Genomic DNA, 21,203 nt, shown 5'->3' on the forward strand with positions numbered 1-21,203 from the left:
TTCAATTTTCATCCCTTTTTCATAATTTCTTCTTATCTGCTAATACATTTTATTTTTTCATTAGTTTCCAGTATTTGTAAATGCTCACGGAGACATTTTTGTGACACCATCCCTCATCTGATAATTCCAACATCTGTGTCATCCTGGTGGTAGCAGATACTGCTTTTCTCACTAAAGTTGAGATTTTATTGATACAATGAGTAATTTGGGACTGTATCTTAAGACATAATGAGTTATAAGAATGTGGTCCCTATTTAAACTTTCTATTTTAGCAGACAGTCAACCTGTTTAGGTTCACAATGCCTATGTGCTACTAAATTACTTTTGTGGATTGGTTCAAATGTCAACTTAGTTTTTAAAAAGCCTCTTTAATGTGGTTCTAGTCTGCCACACACAAATGACAAGACTCCACTCTACAGTCTCCACAGAGCTTGTTGAAGAAGAGGCACCAGCTCATTACTATAGGGCAGGAGTAGAGGATACAGTTCTACCTACTGACCCAGTTGGAGAGGAGCAATGCATAACAAATACAGAAGAAGATGTAAGGAAGGTGTTAAGAGCACTATCTACAGTCTCCACAGGAGAGGGATACTACTTCTTTACTGTTATAACAAGGAGGAGGAAGTCAGAGTTCCACGTAGAGATGCATGGGAAACAGGCACTACTCACTTCTGAGAGAAGCAAGGGCAAAAGCAGAAAAATGAAACTTTCACCCATGGGCTCCATGGAGAAATAAATTCCTTGCTACTGTAAGGAAGGGTATAAAACAGATTTTCAGCCCACTGGCTCCACTGCATTCATGCCATTTGGGGCTGTGGAGTTGTATAGCTTTTTCTTCATGGTATTCATCTCCAGAATAAGTACATATGATCAAAAGAGTTTCTCTATGGCTAGACCTCTCTTTTCTCAGTCCTAACTAGAGAGAGCAGGCTTTTCTTGAGAATTTACTTTCTGGTTTGTGCCATTAATGCTTCCAGTCTATAGAGCACTCAGGATAGGACACATAAGAAACAAAGAAACCCCCAAGGTAATTCACTGCTTTGTTGTTCCTTAAATCCCAAATTTCCCAGTCAGTATGCCTGCTTTCCCCACCTTTAAGAGTCTTCCAATAAATGATCTTTGTCAAGAATTTTTGCTATAATTAGTGAAGAAGTAAAATGGAATGTGTTCATGGTTCTTCTTCAGAACCAGAAGTTCTATTTTGCTTTACAACTAAAAATAAAAAGGACTGATGGATAGAAGGTTGAAAATATGGCTAGAACTGTAATGAACCAAGATTGGGAAAACGTTAATGGATTAGAATCTAGATTGTTGGTATATAATCTATAAAATCCTTTCAACTTTTCTGTACATTGGAAAATTTTCATTTCAATAAAATGTTGGAGAAGAATCTTTTGGTTAAATTAAAAATGCAGATGAATATTTTTAAAATACCATATTATGCAAAGGGAAGAAAAAAATTTCTCTGCTGAGTAAAAGGTACTGGGTATTTGCTCTAACCAGTAAGTTATCAGATTTATTGGAACAAGCAGCTATGAGATGATGTAACATCTCTTTGAACATGCTTTAGCCAGCTGAATGCTACTTCTTATTTTAATAGCTTATTTTGTCACAGTCTGATCTTTAAGTCTTATCAGCTCCTGCATTCCTAAGAATAATTCTGTCAGTTGAGGTTCTTAAAGGACAGTTGATGGTGGGAGGAGCTAAATTCATTATTTGAAATAAGTGAGAGAAATGTCACAAAATTCAATCTTTAGTTTTGAAAGAACAATCTAATCAACACACAAAATAAATCCAAGGGTCCAATTTGAGAAGTGATAAGTTGTTGATCCCTTGAGTTAAATCTGGTTGAACTTTATATTTATTAAGACACAAAATTACCACCTCTACATTGTAAAAGGTCAAAGGTATGCAAGAACACTGAATTCTAGTTTTTTCCACAGATATAAATGGGATGCTTAGTATTTACTCTGTGCCATTACATATTAGATATATATAACTTGGGTTTTTTTCTCCTTTTTATTAGAGCTTTATAGTTATATATAGTAGTTGGATTCATCCTGACACGTAACTTGCTTTTGATCTTTATAGAGGCTGTCAGCCAAGGCTTTACCTTGGATCTCAGAAGACACTTGAACTTTTGGGCAAGGCTAGAACTGTTAAGACTATGGGAACACTTAGAGATGGATTCTTAAAGGCTGGAACTGTTAAGATTATAGGGACTCTTGGAGATGGACTCTTGAAGAAAAGAAGCACCACCAAACTCATTACTATAGGGCTTCTCATTTTGCACTGTGAGATGGACATGACACTTTGGGGGCTGGGGCAGAATGGTATGGTTGGGATATGAGGCATCCCTCAAAAGCTCCTGTGTTAATGCAACAGGTAAAACGATTAAATTATGAGAGCCATACCTAATCAGTGGATTAGTAATTTGAAAGGCCTACTGTACGGGTAGTAACTGTAGGCAGGTGGAGCATGAGTGAAGGAAGTGATCACTTCTAGGGAATCTCTGCTTCCTGGATACTATGAAGTGAGCAGTTTTTCTCCACATGTCCTTTTGCCAAGGTGCTCTGCCTCACTCAGGCCCAGAGCACTAAGATCATGAAATAAAGCTCTGAAACCATGAGCTCAAAATAAACTTTTTTTTCTAAGCTGATCTGGCCAGGTATTTTGATCACAGCAACAAAAACATACCTAGCATCCAAAACATTCCAGGGAGAAAGCACAGGCACAGCAATCGGACAAACAACTGAATACTTGCTCTACTTGTTACTCACTAAATGACACTAGGTCAGAATCTCCACAGTTTTCTGCATCTCAGTATACCATCTGGCAAATGAAGTTAATGAATGCTGATATTAGGGTTAATGGAAATGATGACTATAAAGTACTATCTTGCCTATCTATAAAATTATTTAGGGACATGCTTTCTTAATTCTGAGGAGGATGAAATTAAAAGAATAAGAACTATTCTTTTTATACTCTGATGAAAATTAATCAAGAACCTTAGATAGGTGAGTAGATAATGGTCAAACTGTCTCCTATTTCCTATCAGGTTGCCTTAAATAATACCTGCAACCTGGATTACACCTTAACTCTTCCATTCACTGGTTTATTTTGTGGCCAGGTTCTCCTGCACCACAGCAAGACTGCCAGTGAAGGCCAAGCCCTGGAATGCCCACAGGACTCTCTTAGGTTTTTTTTTTTTTTTTTGGCGGGGGGGCTGGGACAAGTACCAGGGATTGAACTCAGGGGCCCTTGACCACTGAGCCACATCCCCAGCCCTATTTTGTATTTTATTTAGAGACAGAGTCTCACTGAGTTGCTTAGCACCTCACTGTTTGCTGAGGCTGGCTTTGAACTTGCTATCCTCCTGCCTCAGCCTACCCAGCCACTGGGATCTCCTATGTTTTCTTCTGGAAGAAACTACCCTCAACCTATCTCGCATACATTTGACCCAAATTTTTAACTTAACACTATGAAATCTGAAGAACACTAGCTTTTCCCTAGTGGCTGAAATATTCTGCTATTTTTTAAAAGACTGCCTTAAAATACTTTCCATAAATAGATCCTAAATGCCTGCATACATTGGTAATATGCCTAAGACCCTTTTAATCCTGTTACAATATAACTGGGTAAAATATGTTTTGTGATTCAAATCATGTTGTGTTTTTCATTCACTTTTTTTTTAATTTTTGTGGGGGCAGGGGAATAGACCCAGGGATGTTTAACCCAAGGATGTTTAATCACTGAGTTATATCCCAAACTGGTGGAGGTCTCAAGTTGCTAAGGCTGGCCTTCACCTTGTGATCCTCCTGCCTCAGCATCCCCAGTCACTGGTATTACAGGCATGCACCATCACACCCAGCTTGCCAGCCCCACGCCCCCCACTTTTCAGACCAGAGCTAAGTTACGCAGGTCTGGACTCAATTGATCCTTCCACCTCAGCATCCTGAGTAGCTGAGACATAGTATGTGCCACAATGCCCAGATCCACACTGACACTCTTAACCCAGCACTTATGATCCTAATTTATGCAGCTGGTTCCATTTAGGACCACCTTAAAGCCCTCTTTCACTTATTCTCAGAGTAACCCTAAAATCTTTCATTCTAGCCTGCTCTACTTCCTAACTTGCTCTCATTCAACTCACTTCTCATCTCTGTAATGAACTTATTTGTAGGCTCATTTCACAACTTGGGATGTGTTACTGACCCTTCCTCAGGTTCTGACTTCTGGCTTCTCTCCTTAACTATGAGTGTTAGCTGCCCCATTGACGGCACTCCTTTAAGTCATGGTGGATAAATTCTTTGCCAAACCCAGCCACTGTGTACAAGCTCTAGTGGTCAATACTTCCATACTAGTTCGCACATTGGTTAAAACACGTACACCCTACCCAAGGTTTCAATTCATTTGTGTTCAGGGATAACAAGAGGGCGCTTCTAGAGTTAAAAAATATAGATGATCAGATTCCTCCTAGTTCTCTATACTAATAATCATGGGCATTTTTATTTACCTCTGCCTTTGGCTCAGCTGATTCATTAGAGGTATCAAGTTGTTCCTTGGCCTGGGCCATCTGAGTCATCAGCCTATCCATATGGGACTGAATGTCTGCCAGTATCTCAGTTACATGAGCTGTGGCCATTGCCTCCTGGATGTCCACTAGATGAAGAGCCTTCTGTTCCTCATCAGCAATCACTTTCTGAACTTTCTTAAATTCTTGTTGTATAAACATTTTCATCTGGTCCCGAGTTACCTATAAAGCACAAATAAGTAAGAATAAGTTAGACATACAAAGAAAGGAAGGGTAGACTTATTGCTATAAAGTACTTGGCAGTTCTGGCCAAACTATGGTTTCTGTTTGATCCTGAAGTTCTGTAAATATTCTCTAAGCAATGTTTCCCTAAAACCTTTGATAAGTTTCATGCTAATATTTTTGCCTTTTTCATTATGCAGGAATTAATTCTTTATCCTTTCTTTTGTTTTTGTTCAATTTTATACCATTAATATATGACTACTACTTAAAAATTTAATAGATAAGTATATGTAGCAAAAAATGCAATTCCTTTTCCCTTTTAAATTAATGTTAACAGTTTGCATGTATCCCTGAAATCATTAACTCAATTTATACATACTGCCTTCCAAAAGAGGTGTACCAATTACATTCCTACAACAATGTATAAAAATAAGCATTTATTGTTTTATATTATTGTTTTATTTTACAATTGTGAACCAAATAAAAGATAATTGTAGGCTATATTTGGCTAAGGCAAACAAAATGAGAAACTACAAAAATAAGAACTTCTAGATACTCTAAATCCTGCCAGTAACTACAAATATTGATGTTTTCTCACAACAGTGTTTATTTTATAAGTGTTTTGTATGTTTGTTTTGTGGTGCTGGGAACTGAACCCAGGGCCTTGTACACTGTAGGCAAGTGCTCTACCACTGAGCTATACCCCCAGCTTTAAAGCAACTATACATATTATGAGTAGCTGAGATAGAGAAAAGAGGTAGACCATAAACAAAAGAAGAAAGGCCAAGAGAGGATTTTGGACCTGGAGGAGAAAGTAGTTGTTATTTAACGGAACCTCTTCTTCTGTAGCTAAGTGACACAGCTGTAAGCCTACAGAAGAGGAAAGGACTCCGATCTTCGCCACCTGTTTTTTTTTTTTTTTTTTTTGGACCCAGGAGCGCTATACCACTTATCTACATCCCCAGTCCTTTTTTACATTTCAGAGAGGGCCTTGCAAAGTTGCTGAGACTACCCTGCCCTCAAACTTGAGATTCTCTCAACTCAGCCCCCAGACAAGATTCACCCCTTCAGGCTTCCAATCTTCTTGTTCTCAGTCTAATGCTCTGTTAATATAACACTCTGTCAGCAAGGAAATCAAAGTGGCAAAACGTAAGCAAAGGAACTGAGGAACATAAAGATGGAAGAAGGGGGAAAAGAGATAATTTTTAATTAGCCACTTAAAAATTGAAAGAAGCTTGATACCTTCAGCATAGTTTTTCCAACACTGCTATAACATCAATGCAAAAACAGATATGGACATTGATACAGTACGTGACAAAGTAACATGAGCCCTTAAGATTTCATATACTCTCTGCAGGTGCTCTCCCTGGTGCTGGAGAAAAGAGGGCAGGAGATGTTAAATGTTATAATGTCCTTGCATTTTCTGTATCAGATTTAGAACTATGAACTGGGAGTATATACATTTTTAAAATTTTTAGTGTATTTGTGCCAGGGTTGTCATTGCCTTGTCATGGTATTAATCAATGGATCCCTACCCTTGAAATAAATTAGGTCTTAAATGATCTAGGATCTTCTCTTAGAGATAAAACTGGAGAGTTTTTACTAAGGGATGAACTTTTCTGAATGCCTAAGAATCTCTCTTAATAGTTCCAAGTGACTAAAAATGAAAACTATAATAAAAATTGACTGCAATCTATTTTACTAGACCTCATATGCACATGTGGTTCAAAGTTAAGAGGCTGACATCATAGGAAAGTTGTGGACCAGACTGCAGCATGAGAATGGGCTTTAAAAATTAAATTCCTCTCCCCACTGCTTTACATGTAGGTTTTTAAACAAGACACTTGATTTTATACAGAGCAAGCCACAAATGAGAATTAGAGGCAGAATAAACTACTCCATAAAACCTTTATGCCTTCTTCCCACTCCCATTTTCTATTAATTAACAAATGGGTTTCTATGACCTAGTTCAAGACTGTAAGAACTTCTGGTCGCATCATCCATTCAAATTCAGAGTCCAAAGAAGACACTCTCTGGGAGATTGGACATGTGGAAGGATAAGTCCTATGGAAAAGGACTCATGCTTTAAAACTTCTCTATTTTACTTCCTCCTCATTTAAGCTCTATCCTGCTAAAATCTTCACAGTTCTCCCACAGCAAGCCTTTCATGTTGGTACCTGCTATTTGGAAGCTTCCAACATCGTTTTCAAGTGGGTTTCTTGGCACTTCTTTAGTCTGTCCTTAGTTCTCCCAAAATGAGATAGTCTTATACTCTTAATTATAAATATATGAGATATTACATGAAAAAACAATTCTATAAACTCAGAAGAGAGTGAGTTGGATAAACCACAGAAAGTGACACTAGTGACATGAAAGGTTCCTTTTATATAGCATCTAACTAGTAACTGCCAAAACTTTTTAAAGCTACAAACTTTCCTCACCCCAAACAAAAACTTAAGTCTGGAATTCCAAAAGTGCAATAAAATCAAAAGTGGATCTACATGGATTAAAAGTACTTGCTGAAGTACTTACTAGGGTACTTACTGTCTCCAAGAAAATCTCACCAATGGACCTGGTCCTCAACACCAATGAAATTTTAAAAGGAGCTTTCTACTTTTGGTCAAGTAGTCCCCAAGTTATCAAAACCTTCAGCCCCTAATTTACAAACAAGATGCTATATCTTTGTTATAGTTGTATTAGGGTAAAATGCTACTATTATTTAAGCATAGCATTTTACTAAAATTACTTAAACAAAGCATTTATAATTTGGAAAAGTTGATGGCTTGTTAGGAGAAACTCAGAACATATTAGTGAATATCTGAGTCCAACATCCTCATTTTATAGATAAAGGGGGCGGGAAGCCCCCAAGGAAGGACAGTAATAAAGTCACATTTAGAAACATCCCTCTGTTCCAGACCAGTATTCTTTCTGCCACAACATATTGCCTCTAATGATCCCTTTCTGACTGCTTCAGGTTCTTTCTACTTCTTTCTAATAAAGATGCTTCCTTGGCTAACAGTACATTTGTTATTCCAACTAGGCTGTTATTTCCCCAAAATGAATGTGGGATAAAGAATTTACATCTGAAGAGTTAAATCTTACTCTATGGTACTTTCTATATGCTCTATATTTCATATTCCCAAGTTACATCAGACCTAAGCAGCATGCAGTCTGGCACTTTACACATTCATAATTAAAAACATAAAACCTTGAATTAAGAAGCCTGAACTTAAAAATAACACTCACTCAATGTGCTTGACATGGGCTGGAAGCTATTAACTCTTAGCTAGCTGGTCTATAAGAAACAACCCCCACAGCCTTCTTCCCCACTAAATTAGAGGCAAATTATAAAACAATAAGCATAATAGTTAAAAAACATCATAGCTTAAGAAAGGTTTGGTTCAGAAAAGCATTGCTAAGATGAACTTAGATCAATGCCAGTAGTAGAAGCTACTCAAAAAAAGAGCATCTGAGTCTATACTGATTAAAAAGTTCAGAAACATTTGTTCTATTAGTTAAATTTCCTTCAAGGATTAAAAGAGGTCACCCCAAAAAGACATTTTAAGAATTGGGGACTGCAAGGATTAAGAATATGAAGATGTTAAATACCTCTCCTAGCCAGACACAGTGACACACTTCTGTTATCCCAGCAACTCAGGAAGCTGAAGCAGAAGCTTCAGAGTAGTCCTAAGCTCAAAACCAACCCTAAGCAACTTTGTGAGATCCTGTCTCAAAACAAAAACAAAAAGGCTGGGAATGCAGCTCAGTGGTAAAGCACCCCTAGGATCAATCCCCAGAATTAAAAAATAAAAAAATAAATACCTCTCCTAAAAAGCTGAAAGATCATTTTACTTCCCTCTTTCTCATCTGAAGCCCATTACTCTAAAACAGAAAAAAGGGCAGGAAATCAAACTTTTTCAGATGCAGCAAAATGTCTTCACTCCCAAAGCACAATATCCTTACAAACTGCTAGGGTCTGTGGAAATTTTGAAGTTGGGAAGCTTAAAGTCAGGGCTTCTGTATAGCTTCCAGCATTTATTCTGGTATTGTACTGAGAGCTCCTTCCAAACTTCTGCCAGGCTCCAGAGAGGCCAGGCTAGGAAGAGCTTCATCAGTAAGGACAAAGGCCTTTTTCAACAAATGGCAACATCTACCATGCCCCGTGTCTTATATATGACTGAAACAGCCACTGTTCCCAAATAAAACAAGCGCCCACTTCCCAGGCTAGGAAAATTATCAAGCAGCCTAGAAACACAGCAGAAATGAATTCTGGACTACATCCCACCATCAACATGCTCAGTGACATCATTCTCAGTGACCCTCAGTAACACAGTCTGAAGCCTGACTTGTTTGCATTTAAAACAGGGTGTTGAGAATGATAAAGAAAAAATGTACTTCAAGTGAACATTTAAACTGTTCCTTAAACCATCTTTCTCATCTTCATTAGAGGCCTGCAAGCAAAAGCAGCCATGTGTATGCTCTTCATTTCCTTTCATTATCCCCATTTTATTAACAGAGCACCAAGAAATCTCTTTCTCAGATGCATACAATGAAGTAATAATGGCATCTTCTGATGCTGTTATTTCTATTACAAGTACTTTTCTGTTAATTTCTTTTTTGTTCCTTTTTTTTTTTTTTTTTTTTTTTTTTCGTGGAGGAGCATGCTGGAGATTGAACCCAGGGCTTTACACATCTCACACACTCACTCTATAACCACACTACATCCTTATTCCTTCAGCCCAAATTTTCTACAATAAATGTAATACTTATTTTTTAACAATTTTTAAAAAGAAATGTGGCTTCAAGAAAAAGTGGAAATCCTCAACAAAATATTAGCAAGTCAAGTTTATCAATGTATAAATACAATTATATACTAAAACATAAATGTGGAATTTATACCAGGTATGCAAGGGTTGATTCACATTTCAAATCAGTTAATATAATCCATTCACTTTGAAAGGCTAAAGATGAAAAATCTTATCATATCAACAGATGGAGAATAAGCACTTAACAAAATCCAACACCCAACCATAACAACTCTGAGCAAACTAGGAAGAAAAGACCAAATTAGATATACCTTCTATTTCAGCCAAACTCCATCTCCCACTTAAAAATACAAGCAGTTAATGAGGTTTAGTGCTACGGTGGTTATAGAAAATCCTGAAGTAGATGCCCTTTTTGAATATGTTGTGATGGTCTCTATTTCTCATTTATGAGCCTGATATTTCTCAAAAGTAAATGACAGTAAAAGTAACTCACTGGATCAGGTAATGAGATTCATCAGAATTTTTTCAGACACTAAAACCTGTTCTTCTGAGGGGGCACCATGATTTACTAAGGTCCATAAAGAACCTTCAAGTAACAGGTGCATTATGTACTAAATAACATGGTCTTATGAAAAATAATGAAAACAATACCAAGATCTACCAAGTTGAGGCAGTCTTCTGACTATGACTATCTGTATGTTTCTCATTTAATGTTCAGGCAACAACGTTTTCATTTCATGTTAAGGAAAACCGAAGCCCAAAGTGGTTAGGTCACTCGCCCAGTTTTATGCAGTGGGTAAACAATAAGGCAGAGAGGGATTCAGCTCAGATTAGTCCAATTCCAAGGACTAATGCTCCCACCACCACTCCATATAGCATCCTGCTTTTCAAAAGGAAACTGAGCATCTCAGAATTAGGATTAGACTACTGGTAAGCAATATAGTAGAGCACAAAGCTCAGGATGAGAAGTCAGAGTCCCTGAATGTTACTCAACCTTGGCTTTTGCAAACACCAGCTGCGTCACTTTGGGCAAGTTACTGAATCTTTTAGGAACTCATTTTATGATAAAAAATGAAAAGCCAAATTGTTTTCTTTTATATCTAAAATAGCACAACAGTATAAATTCTAGACTCTTGAAGGAATAATTCACCAGGCTACAAACTCTGGAGTCAGTTTTATTTTCTTCCCCCAGATTACAAGTCTTGTTGTCTGGAAGAGAAATTGCCCATAATAGCAGGTAATTTGTTCTTTATTATTATATTTTGGGGGACTGGGCATTGAACCCAGGGCCTGATACATACTAGGCAAGCACTCTACTACTGAGCTTATTTTGGGACAGGGTCTCATTCAATTGCTCAGGCTGGCTCTCAAATTTGCAACCCTCCTGCTTCATTCTCTCCAGTACCTGGGATTACAGGTGTGCCCCACCATGACAGTCTGGTCAATGCATGATGACTGAATGGCAGAAATCATCTCATATTTGCCCCTTCACCACCAGCAGTCTCACTAAAGAAAATTCCCCCACATAACCCCCTTTCTTTCTTTGCATTCCTTTCCCACTACTCTCCACTAAACATCCAGGCATGGCATTTGAGCCCTGCCTGCCCATCCCATGTAGGCCCTTTAAATTTAGTCCCACTCTCCACTGCACCATTAACTTGCTGAAACAAAATTCTACATCACAAAGATCTTCTGAGTGAATTGATGAAATTGGTCAGGATCCTACTCCTACTTATAACTTTTTTTTTTTAATTTTTTTTTATTTTATTGTAAACAAATGGGATACATGTTGTTTCTCTGTTTGTACATGGCGTAAAGGCATACCATTTGTGTAATCGTAAATTTACATAGAGTAATGTTGTTTGATTCATTCTGTTATTTTTTCCCTTCCACCCACCCCTCCCACCCCATTTCAGTCTATACAGTCCTTCCTTCCTCCATTCTTGCCCCCCTCCCTAACCCTAACTCTAACCCTAATACTAACCTTCCCTTCCCCCATTATGTGTCATCATCCACTTATTAGCGATATCATTCGTCCTTTGGCTTCTTGAGATTGGCTTATCTCACTTAGCATGATATTCTCCAATTTCATCCATTTGCCTGCAAATGCCATAATTTTATCATTCTTTATGGCTGAGTAATATTCCATTGTATATATATACCACAGTTTCTTTATCCACTCATCAATTGAAGGGCATCTAGGTTGGTTCCACAGTCTGGCTACTGTGAATTGAGCAGCTATGAACATTGATGTGGCTGTATCTCTGTAGTATGCTGATTTTAAGTCCTTTGGGTATAGGCCAAGGAGTGGGATAGCTGGGTCAAATGGAAGGTCCATTCCAAGATTTCTAAGGAATCTCCACACTGGTTTACAGAGTGGCTGCACTAATTTGCAGCCCCACCAGCAATGTATGAGTGTACCTTTCTCCCCACATCCTCGCCAACACCTGTTGTTGCTCGTATTCTTGATAATCGCCATTCTAATTGGGGTGAGATGGAATCTTAGGGTGGTTTGGATTTGCATTTCTCTTATTACTAGAGATGTTGAACATTTTTCCATGTGTTTGTTGATTGCTTGTAGATCTTCTTTTGTGAAGTGTATATTCATTTCCTTAGCCCATATGTTGACTGGATTATTTGAATTCTTGGAGTTTTTTGAGTTCTTTATAGACTCTAGAGATTAGTGCTCCATCTGAAGTATGATTGGCAAAGATATTCTCCCACTCTGTAGGCTCTTTCTTCGCATTGCTGATAGTTTCCGTTGCTGAGAGAAAGCTTTTTAGTTTGAATCTATCCCAGTTATTGATACTTGCTTTTATTTCTTGTGCTATGGGAGTCCTATTAAGGAAGTCTGGTCCTAAGCCAACATGTTGAAGATCTGGACCTACTTTTTCTTCTATAATCTGCAGGGTCTCTGGTCTGATTCCGAGGTCCTTAATCCATTTTGAGTTTAGTTTCGTGCATGGTGAGAGATATGGGTTTAGTTTCATTCTGTTGCATATGGATTTCCAATTCTACCAGCACCATTTGTTGAAGAGGATGTCTTTTCTCCATTGCATATTTTTGGCACCTTTGTCTAGTATGAGAAAATTGTATTTATTTGGGTTTGAGTCCATGTCCTCTATTCTGTACCATTGATCTACCTTTCTATTTTGGTACCAATACCATGCTGTTTTTTTACTATTGCTTTGTGATAGAGTTGAAGATCTGGTATTGCGATACCCCCTGCGTCGCTCTTTCTACTGAGGATTGCTTTAGCTATTCTAGGTTTCTTATTCTTCCAGATGAATTTCATAATTGCTTGCTCTATTTCTGTAAGGTACGTCATTGGGATTTTAATTGGAATTGCATTGAATCTGTATAGCACTTTAGGTAGTATGGCCATTTTGACAATATTAATTCTGCCTATCCAAGAACATGGGAGATCTTTCCATCTTCTAAGGTTTTCTTTAATTTCTTTCTTTAGTGTTCTGTAGTTCTCATTGTAGCGGTCTTTCACCTCTTTTGTGAGATTGATTCCCAAGTACTTTATTTTTTTCGATGCTATTGTGAATGGGGTAGTTTTCCTAATTTCTCTTTCTGAAGATTCATCACTTATGTATAAAAATGCATTGGATTTATGAGGATTGATCTTGTAACCTGCTACTTTACTGAATTCACTTATGAGTTCTAAGAGTTTTCTGGTGGAATTTCCAGGTTCCTCTAAATATATAATCATGTCATCAGCGAACAGGGATAGTTTGAGTTCTTCTTTTCCAATTTGTATCCCATTAATTTCTTTGGTTTGTCTAATTGCTCTGGCTAGAGTCTCAAGAACGATGTTGAGTAGAAGTGGTGAAAGAGGGCATTCCTGCCTTGTTCCAGTTTTTAGAGGGAATGCTTTCAGTTTTTCACCATTTAGAATGATATTAGCCATGGGCTTACCATAAATGGCCTTTACAATGTTAAGGAATGTTCCCACCATCCCTATTTTTTCTAGTGTTTTGAGCATGAAGGGATGCTGTATTTTATCGAATGCTTTTTCTGCATCTATTGAAATAATCATGTGATTCTTGACTTTAAGTCTATTGATACGGTGAATTACATTTATTGATTTCCTGATGTTGAACCAACCTTGCATCCCTGGGATGAAATCCACTTGATCATGGTGCACTATCTTTTTAATATATACAATTTGCTAAAATTTTGTTGAGAATTTTTGCGTCGATGTTCATTAAGGAAATTGGTCTGAAATTTTCGTTCCTTGATGAGTCTCTGTCTGGTTTAGGTATCAGTGTGATATTGGCTTCAAAGAATGAGTTTGGGAGGGTTCCCTCCTCTTCTATTTTATGGAATACTTTGAGGAGTATTGGAATGAGCTCTTCTTTAAAGGTTTTGTAGAACTCGGCTGAGAACCCATCTGGTCCCGGACTTTTCTTTGTTGGTAGGCTTTTGATGACTTCTTCTATTTTAGTACTTGAAATTGGTCTATTTAAATTATGTATGTCCTCCTCGTTCAGTTTAGGCAATTCATATGTCTCTAGAAACCTGTTGATGTCTTTGAAATTTTCTATTTTGTTGGAGTAGATTTTCAAAATAGCTTCTAATTATGTTTTGTATTTCAATCCTGTCTGTTGTGATATTTCCTTGTTCATTCCGGATTTTAGTGATTTGGGTTTTCTCTCGTCTTCTCTTTGTTACTGTGGCTAAAGGTTTATCAATTTTGTTTATTTTTTTGAAGAACCAACTATTTATTTTGTCAACTTTTTGTATTGTTTCTTTTGTTTCAATTTCATTGATTTCAGCTCTGAGTTTAACTATTTCCTGTCTTCTACTACTTTTGGTGCTGGTCTGTTCTTTTTTTTCTAGGGCTTTGAGCTGTAGTGTTAGGTCGTTTATTTGTTGATTTCTACTTCTTTTATTAAATGCGCTCCATGAAATAAATCTTCCTCTAAGTACTGCTTTCATAGTGTCCCAGAGATTTTGATATGATGTTTCTTTGTTCTCATTTACCTCTAAGAATTTTTTAATTTCCTTCCTAATATCTTGTTATCCATTCATCATATAATAGCATATTGTTTAATCTCCAGATGTTGGAATAGTTTCTGTGTTTTACTCTTTCATTTATTTCTAACTTCAATCCATTATGATCTGATAGAATACATGGTAGTGTCTCTATCTTCTTGTATTTGCTAACAGTAGCTTTGTGGCATAATATATGGTCTATTTTAGAGAAGGATCCATGTGCTGCTGAGAAGAAAGTGTATTCACTCTTGGTTGGATGGTATATTCTATAAGTGTCCGTTAAGTCTAAATTATTGATTGTGTTATTGAGATCTATGGTTTCTTTGTTTAATTTTTGTCTGGAAGATCTGTCCAGTGGTGAGAGAGACATGTTAAAATCACCTAGTATTATTGTGTTATGGTCTATTTGGTTTCTGAAATTGAGAAGGATTTGTTTGACATACATGGATGAGCCACTGTTTGGGGCATAGATGTTTATGATGGTTATATCTTGCTGATTTATGCTTCCCTTAAGCAGTATGAAATGTCCTTCTTTATCCCTTCTGACTAGTTTTGGATTGAAGTCCACATTATCTGAAATGAGGATCCAGCTTTTTTGCTGAGTCCATGTGCATGGTATGTTTTTCCCCATCCTTTCACCTTTAGTCTATGGGTATCTTTTTCTATAAGGTGAGTCTCTTGTAGGCAACATATTGTTGGATTTTTCTTTTTAATCCAATCTGCCAGTCTATGTCTTTTGATTGATGAGTTCAGGCCATTAACATTCAGGGTTATTATTGAGATATGATTTGGTTTCCCGGTCATTTGGTTCATTTTTAAAATTTTATTTATTTATTTGTTTGACACAACTTGGTTTCTCCTTTATTTGACAATTCCTTTAGGATAATTCCTCCCTTTGCTGATTTGCTTCTTTGTTTTTCATCTGTTCCTCATGGAATATTTTGCTGAGAATGTTCTGTAATGCTGGCTTTCTTTTTGTAAATTCTTTTAGCTTTTGTTTATCATGGAAGGATTTTATTTCATCGTCAAATTTGAAGGTAAGTTTTGCTGGGTATAAGATTCTTGGTTGGCATCCATTTTCCTTCAAGGCTTGAAAAATGTTGTTCCTTGCCCTTCTAGCTTTTAGGGTCTGGATTGAAAAATCTGCTGATATCCGTATTGGTTTCCCCCTGAATGTAATTTGGTTCTTTTCTCTCACAGCCTTTAAAATTCTGTCTTTATTTTGTATGTTAGCCATTTTCATTATAATGTGCCATGGCGTGGGTCTGTTGTAATTTTGTGTATTTGGAGTCCTATAAGCCTCTTGAACTTGATTTTCCATTTCATTCTTCAGATTTGGGAAATTTTCTGATATTATTTCATTGAATAGATTGTTCATTCCTTTGGTTTGTTTCTCTAAGCCTTCCTCAATCCCAGTAATTCTTAAATTTGGCCTTTTCATGATATCCCATAGTTCTTGGAGATTCTGTTCATGATTTCTTACCATCTTCTCTGTTTGGTCAACTTTGTTTTCAAGGTTAAATATTTTGTCTTCAATGCCTGAGGTTCTGTCTTCCAGGTGTTCTATCCTACTGGATATGCTTTCTATGGAGTTCTTAATTTGGTTTATTGTTTCCTTCATGTCAAGGATTTCCGTTTGGTTTTTTTTTCAATAGCTCTAACTCTTTATTGAAATGATCTTTTCCTTCCTGTATTTGCTCTTTTAACTGTCGATTGGTGTGATCATTCAATGCCTGCATTTGCTCTTTCATCTCATCATTCAGTGCATGCATTTGCTCTTTCATCTCATCGTTTGCTTCCCTGATCATTTTAATTATGTAAATTCTGAACTCCTTTTCTGTCATTTCTTCTGCCATGGTGTCATTGGGTTTTATTGATGTAACATCTAGATATGTTTGGGGCATTTTCTTTCCTTGTTTTCTCATATTGTTCAGGTATCAGTGGACTGCTGAGATATTGCAGATTTCCTCTTATTGACTTACAATGTCCCTGAAGATTTCTATATATATCCCCTCTTAACCTTCAGTAGGCTGAAGTCTTGGAGGAAGTTGATAATGCGGTGCTCCACAAGGAAGCTTCGCCTCTGTAGGAGTGGTGGCCTTCAGGTGGGGTATATTCCCTGCTAGTGGGCAGAGGTGCCTCCACATGTTGACCAATGGTCATCCAAAGGGGAACTAGGCTGCGGGCTGAGGCAAGGCCTGTTTGGGCCTGTGTCTCTGGTTTTACCGTCCTAGTGGGGAAACCTCACCCGGCAGGGAAGGCTCACCCGGTGGGGAGATCTCGCTGGTCAGTTACCTCCTAGAGGTTCCCCTCAATTTACAGCTACCGCCTGGGCTGGGCTGCCTTCCTCTGCAAAGTTCCCAGGGGCCCAGCCCTCCCTTCTGGGCCTGGGAGCCTCACCCTTCACAGATGAATCTCCTTAGGCTGCCCCTCCTCAGAGAATCTGCCCGCAGTCCTGGAAACTTCGCTCCGGCCCTAAGCGTGTCTCTGTGGGGCTCTTCCACCAAGAAGCCTCCTAGGTCCTGGGACCCTGCTCTGCACCTAATCGCCTGGCTGTGTGGCCCCTCCTCTGAGCAGACACCTGGGGCCCTGTACAATCGCTTTGAGTCCCAGAGACCCGCCACACGTCTCTTCCTCCAGACAGCCGCACAGTATTCCGGTGTGGTCACTAGGAGTCCAAGCAACTCACTGCGTGCCTCCTCCTCCCAACAACCGCCTGTAGCCCGGGGCAATCAATCACTCCGAGTCGAAATGACTCCCTGTTCCTCCTCCTCCTTCAGGTAACCCCCGGGTGTTCAGGAGCAGTCGCTCTGAGTGGCTCTGAATCCACGTGACCCGCTGCACGCGTCCTCTGGGCAACCGCCCAGAGCTCTGGTGCGGCCACTCGAGACCAAGTGACCCACCACGCTTCTCCTCCAGGCAGCCCCTGTGTTCAGGAGCGGTCGCTTTAAGTCCAAACAACTCACCAATCGCTTCCTCCTCTGAGCAGCCGCCTGGAGCTCTCATGCAGTCACTGCGAGTCCAAATGACCCGCCATGCTCCTCCTCCTCCTCCGGGCAGGCACCGGTGTTCAGTAGTGGTCTGAGTCCAAACAGCTCGCCACGCAGCCCCTCCTCTGGCAACCGCCTGTAGATCTGGTATAGCCACTCCGAATCCAAGCGGCCGCGCTCCTCCTCCTCTTCGTCCTCAGGGCAGGCCCCGGTGTTCAGAAGCGGTCGCTCTAAGTCCAAACAGCTCGTCGCGGGGCTTCTCCTCTGGCAACTGCCTGTAGCTCTGGTATAGCCACTCCGAATCCAAGCGGCCACGCTCCTCCTCCTCCTCCTCCTCCTCAGGGCAGGCCCCGGTGTTCTGAGTCCACACAGCTCTCCTCGCTGCTCCTCCCCTGGGCAGCCACCGGAGCCCCAGTGGTTGCTCTGAGTCCCAGTGCTGTGCTGAGCGGCCTCCTTTACGACGCTCCCAGTTGTCCGAATTCACTGCTCCAGCGGGGGGAGGGGTGTCTGGCCAGCAGCTCTACTTCACAATGTTCCCTGCGTTCCGGGACTACCGCCCTATCCGGGACGCCTCCCCAACGGGAGAGACTCACCCGGCTGCTTTGAGTTGGTCCCAAGTCTCTCAATAGCTCCTCTTTTGAATCCTGAGTCCTGGAGCAACATGAAATGCAGCCACTCTCTAGTCCGCCATCTTGAAACCACACCTACTTCCAACTTCTTGAACAGCTTTTTCTCCCCTTTTTATCTCCAGTTGTCCCTGCATTCTTGGTTTTCTCATCTTGACTTCAAATCCTACCTTTGTTTCAGACTTAGTAACTACATGTATCCTTCATTCCCTCTGCTTTAGACATTAGCTTTGACTCAGATATTCTCTGGCCAGGTTTGTACCTCTGACTACCAGAATCACATTCTCTTCCTTAGGAACCCCAAGTTTTAGTCAGAATACTCCATTCTTCCTATTTTTCCCAGAGTATGTTTTCCTGAGACCATAAATTTTGGCACCCTCAGCCTAAGTACTGTATTTTTTTGCTTTGTTTTGTCTTGTTTTTGGCAATATTAGGGATTGAACCCAGGGCCTTGTGCATGCTCAGCAGGTACGCTGAGCTGTATCTCCACCAGCCCCTACTGTACTGTTTTTAAACATATGACCCTAGGCTTCTTCTGAATCTCCTTCCCTTTATGCTTTTCCCTTCTCAACATATAATCAAATATACATGCCCATGTACACACACAGTACTAAGAGGCTCAGAGTCACGCTTCCTTTCAAGACAGGGGACCTCATAAGCACTTGAATTCAATCTGCTAAATAGTTATGAAGTATATAGCAACTGTGCACCCCAGATACCTGAGAAGCGCGAGATATTCACAATTGACTGAGAAGCAGCCCTTAGTGAGAGAGCTACAGATCTAACCACTATGGTGGTAGCATTGCCACCTAGTATCCACTCTTCCCAGGGCTACTCCTTCATGCTAACAGCTGTTCTGACTTTATTGCCATGACACCTTGACAAGTAACCCAGCGACATGGCACTGAACTGAATGCAACAGAAAGCATTTCATCAGGGATGCTGGTTCACTTTGACCCTACACTATAGCTTGCTCTTGGGATAAGTCTCTGTCTGATCCCAGGGTAGCAATAAAGAAAGCCATCACAAACATCTGAGTGTCTTTTATTTATTTATTTTTTCTTCTTCTCAATGAGTAGAAAAAAAAAAATTGAGTGACTAGCATTGTAGGAATGTGAACATTGTCCCCAGAGATACCGGGGACTTGGATCAACCAAGGATAAGAGTGAGAGCTGCTACTCCATCTTGTTTTACTGTTTCTTTAGATCTAAACTTAGGTTCAACTCCAGAAGTTGTTGTGTAGGAAGCAGGAGGTAGAAAATGACACTGAAAGTTTGAGGGGACAAGTACACAGAATTTATACTATTTTAAAGACTACGGCACCTGAATATACAAAGAAGACCTATTCCATCTGCTGAAAATTAAAGCAACTTAAAAACAAGACTCACCTCTCAATCTACATTCCCGTTCTCCATCCAAATACCTCCTGTGCAAGTCCACAGTTACCTGTATGCTACTGAAACTACAGCACCAATCATGAGGAACTGTATATTATGAAAACACTCAGAAAGGGTAGGTGGGCAGGTCTTATTATGTGACAAAGGGTCCCAATGGTAAAACCCAAGGAGTATGATGTGGAATAGAAAGGGATCTGAAGACTGAATCTGAAGCTCAGAAAGATCAAAGATTCTTCATTTGTAAAAGTGGGTAGTATCTTTCACATAAAGATTTTACTGGGCCCAACGAGACACCCCTTCCACCGCTGAAGCAGTGAACTCGGACAACTGGGAGCATCGTAGAGGAGGCCGCTCAGCACAGCACTTGGACTCGGAGCAACCCACCGGGGCTCCGGGCGGCTGCCCAGAGGAGGAGCTACGCAGCAAGCTGTTTGGACTCAGAGCAACCACTCCTGAACACCGGGGGGGGGGCTGCCTGGAGGAGGAGGAGGAGGAGAAGCGCGGCAGGTTGCTTGGACTCGGAGTGACTGCATCAGAGCTCTGGGCGGTTGGCAGGAGGAGGAGGTGCGCAGTGAGTTGCTTGGACTCGTAGTGACCACAACGGAACACTGGGCGGCTGTATGGAGGAAGAGGCATACAGCGGGTCGCTGGGACTCGGAGCGACTGTACAGGGCTCCAGGTGACTGCTCAGAGGAGGGGCCACATAGCCAGGCGATTAGGTGCAGAGCAGAGTCCCAGGACCTAGGAGGCTTCTTGGTGGAAGAGCCCCACAGAGACACGCTTAGGGGCAGAGCGAAGGTTCCAGGACTGCGGGCAGATTCTCTGAGGAGAGGCAGCCTAAGGAGACTCATCTGCGAAGGGTGAGGCTCCCAGGCACAGAAGGGAGGGCTGGGCCCCTGGGAACGTTGCAGAGGAAGGCAGCTCAGCCCAGGCGGTAGTAGTAGATTGAGGGAAACCTCTAGGAGGACAACTGACCAGTGAGACCTCCCCACTGGGTGGGTGAGTCTTCCCTGCCGGGTGACATTTTCCAACAAGGACGGTAAAACCAGAGACACAGGCCCAAACAGGCCTTGCCTCAGCCCGCAGCCTAGTTCCCATTTGGATGACCATAGATCAACATGTGGAGGCACCTCTGCCCACTAGCAGGGAATATACCCCACCTGAAGGCCACCACCCCTAGAGAGGCAGCTTCCATGTGGAGCACCGCATTATCAACTTCCTCCAAGACTTCAGCCTACTGAAGGTTAAGAGGGGATATATATAGAAATCTTCAGGGACATTGTAAGTCAATAGAGGAAATCTGCAATATCTCAGCGGTCCACTGATACCTGAACAATATGAGAAAACAAGGAAAGAAAATGCCCCAAACAAATCTAGATGTTACATCAATAAAATCCAATGACAGCATGGCAGAAGAAATGACAGAAAGGGAGTTCAGAATGTACATAATTAAAATGATCAGGGAAGCAAACGAGGAGATGAAAGAGCAAATGCAGGCATTGAAGGAGGAGATGAAAGAGCAAATGCAGGCATGACATGATCACACCAATCAACAGTTCAAAGAGCAAATACAGGAAGCGAGAGATGATTTCAATAAAGAGTTAGAGATACTGAAAAAAAACCAAACAGAAATCCTTGACATGAAGGAAATAATAAACCAAATT

At 40.2% G+C, this 21,203-nt stretch overlaps 1 protein-coding gene across 8 annotated transcripts in view; it reads right to left on the reverse strand.

Annotated features, from left to right (window-relative positions):
* The window catches only part of TRIM44 (tripartite motif containing 44), a 132,927-nt gene that overhangs the window by 66,491 nt on the left and 45,233 nt on the right, over positions 1-21,203 (reverse strand). For 6 of the 8 annotated variants that reach the window (XM_079104404.1, XM_079104405.1, XM_079104407.1 and 3 more), the window contains exon 3: positions 4,517-4,756. In XM_079104404.1, the coding sequence (XP_078960530.1) occupies positions 4,517-4,756 (240 nt within the window). Of the gene's footprint in view, positions 1-2,780; positions 2,833-4,516; positions 4,757-21,203 lie in introns of all 8 variants that reach the window. The other 2 variants (XR_013757780.1, XM_079104408.1) reach the window with 1 other exon arrangement.

The sequence above is a fragment of the Sciurus vulgaris genome (assembly GCF_902686455.1).
Source record: "Sciurus vulgaris genome assembly, chromosome: 11".
NCBI lineage: Eukaryota > Metazoa > Chordata > Mammalia > Rodentia > Sciuridae > Sciurus > Sciurus vulgaris.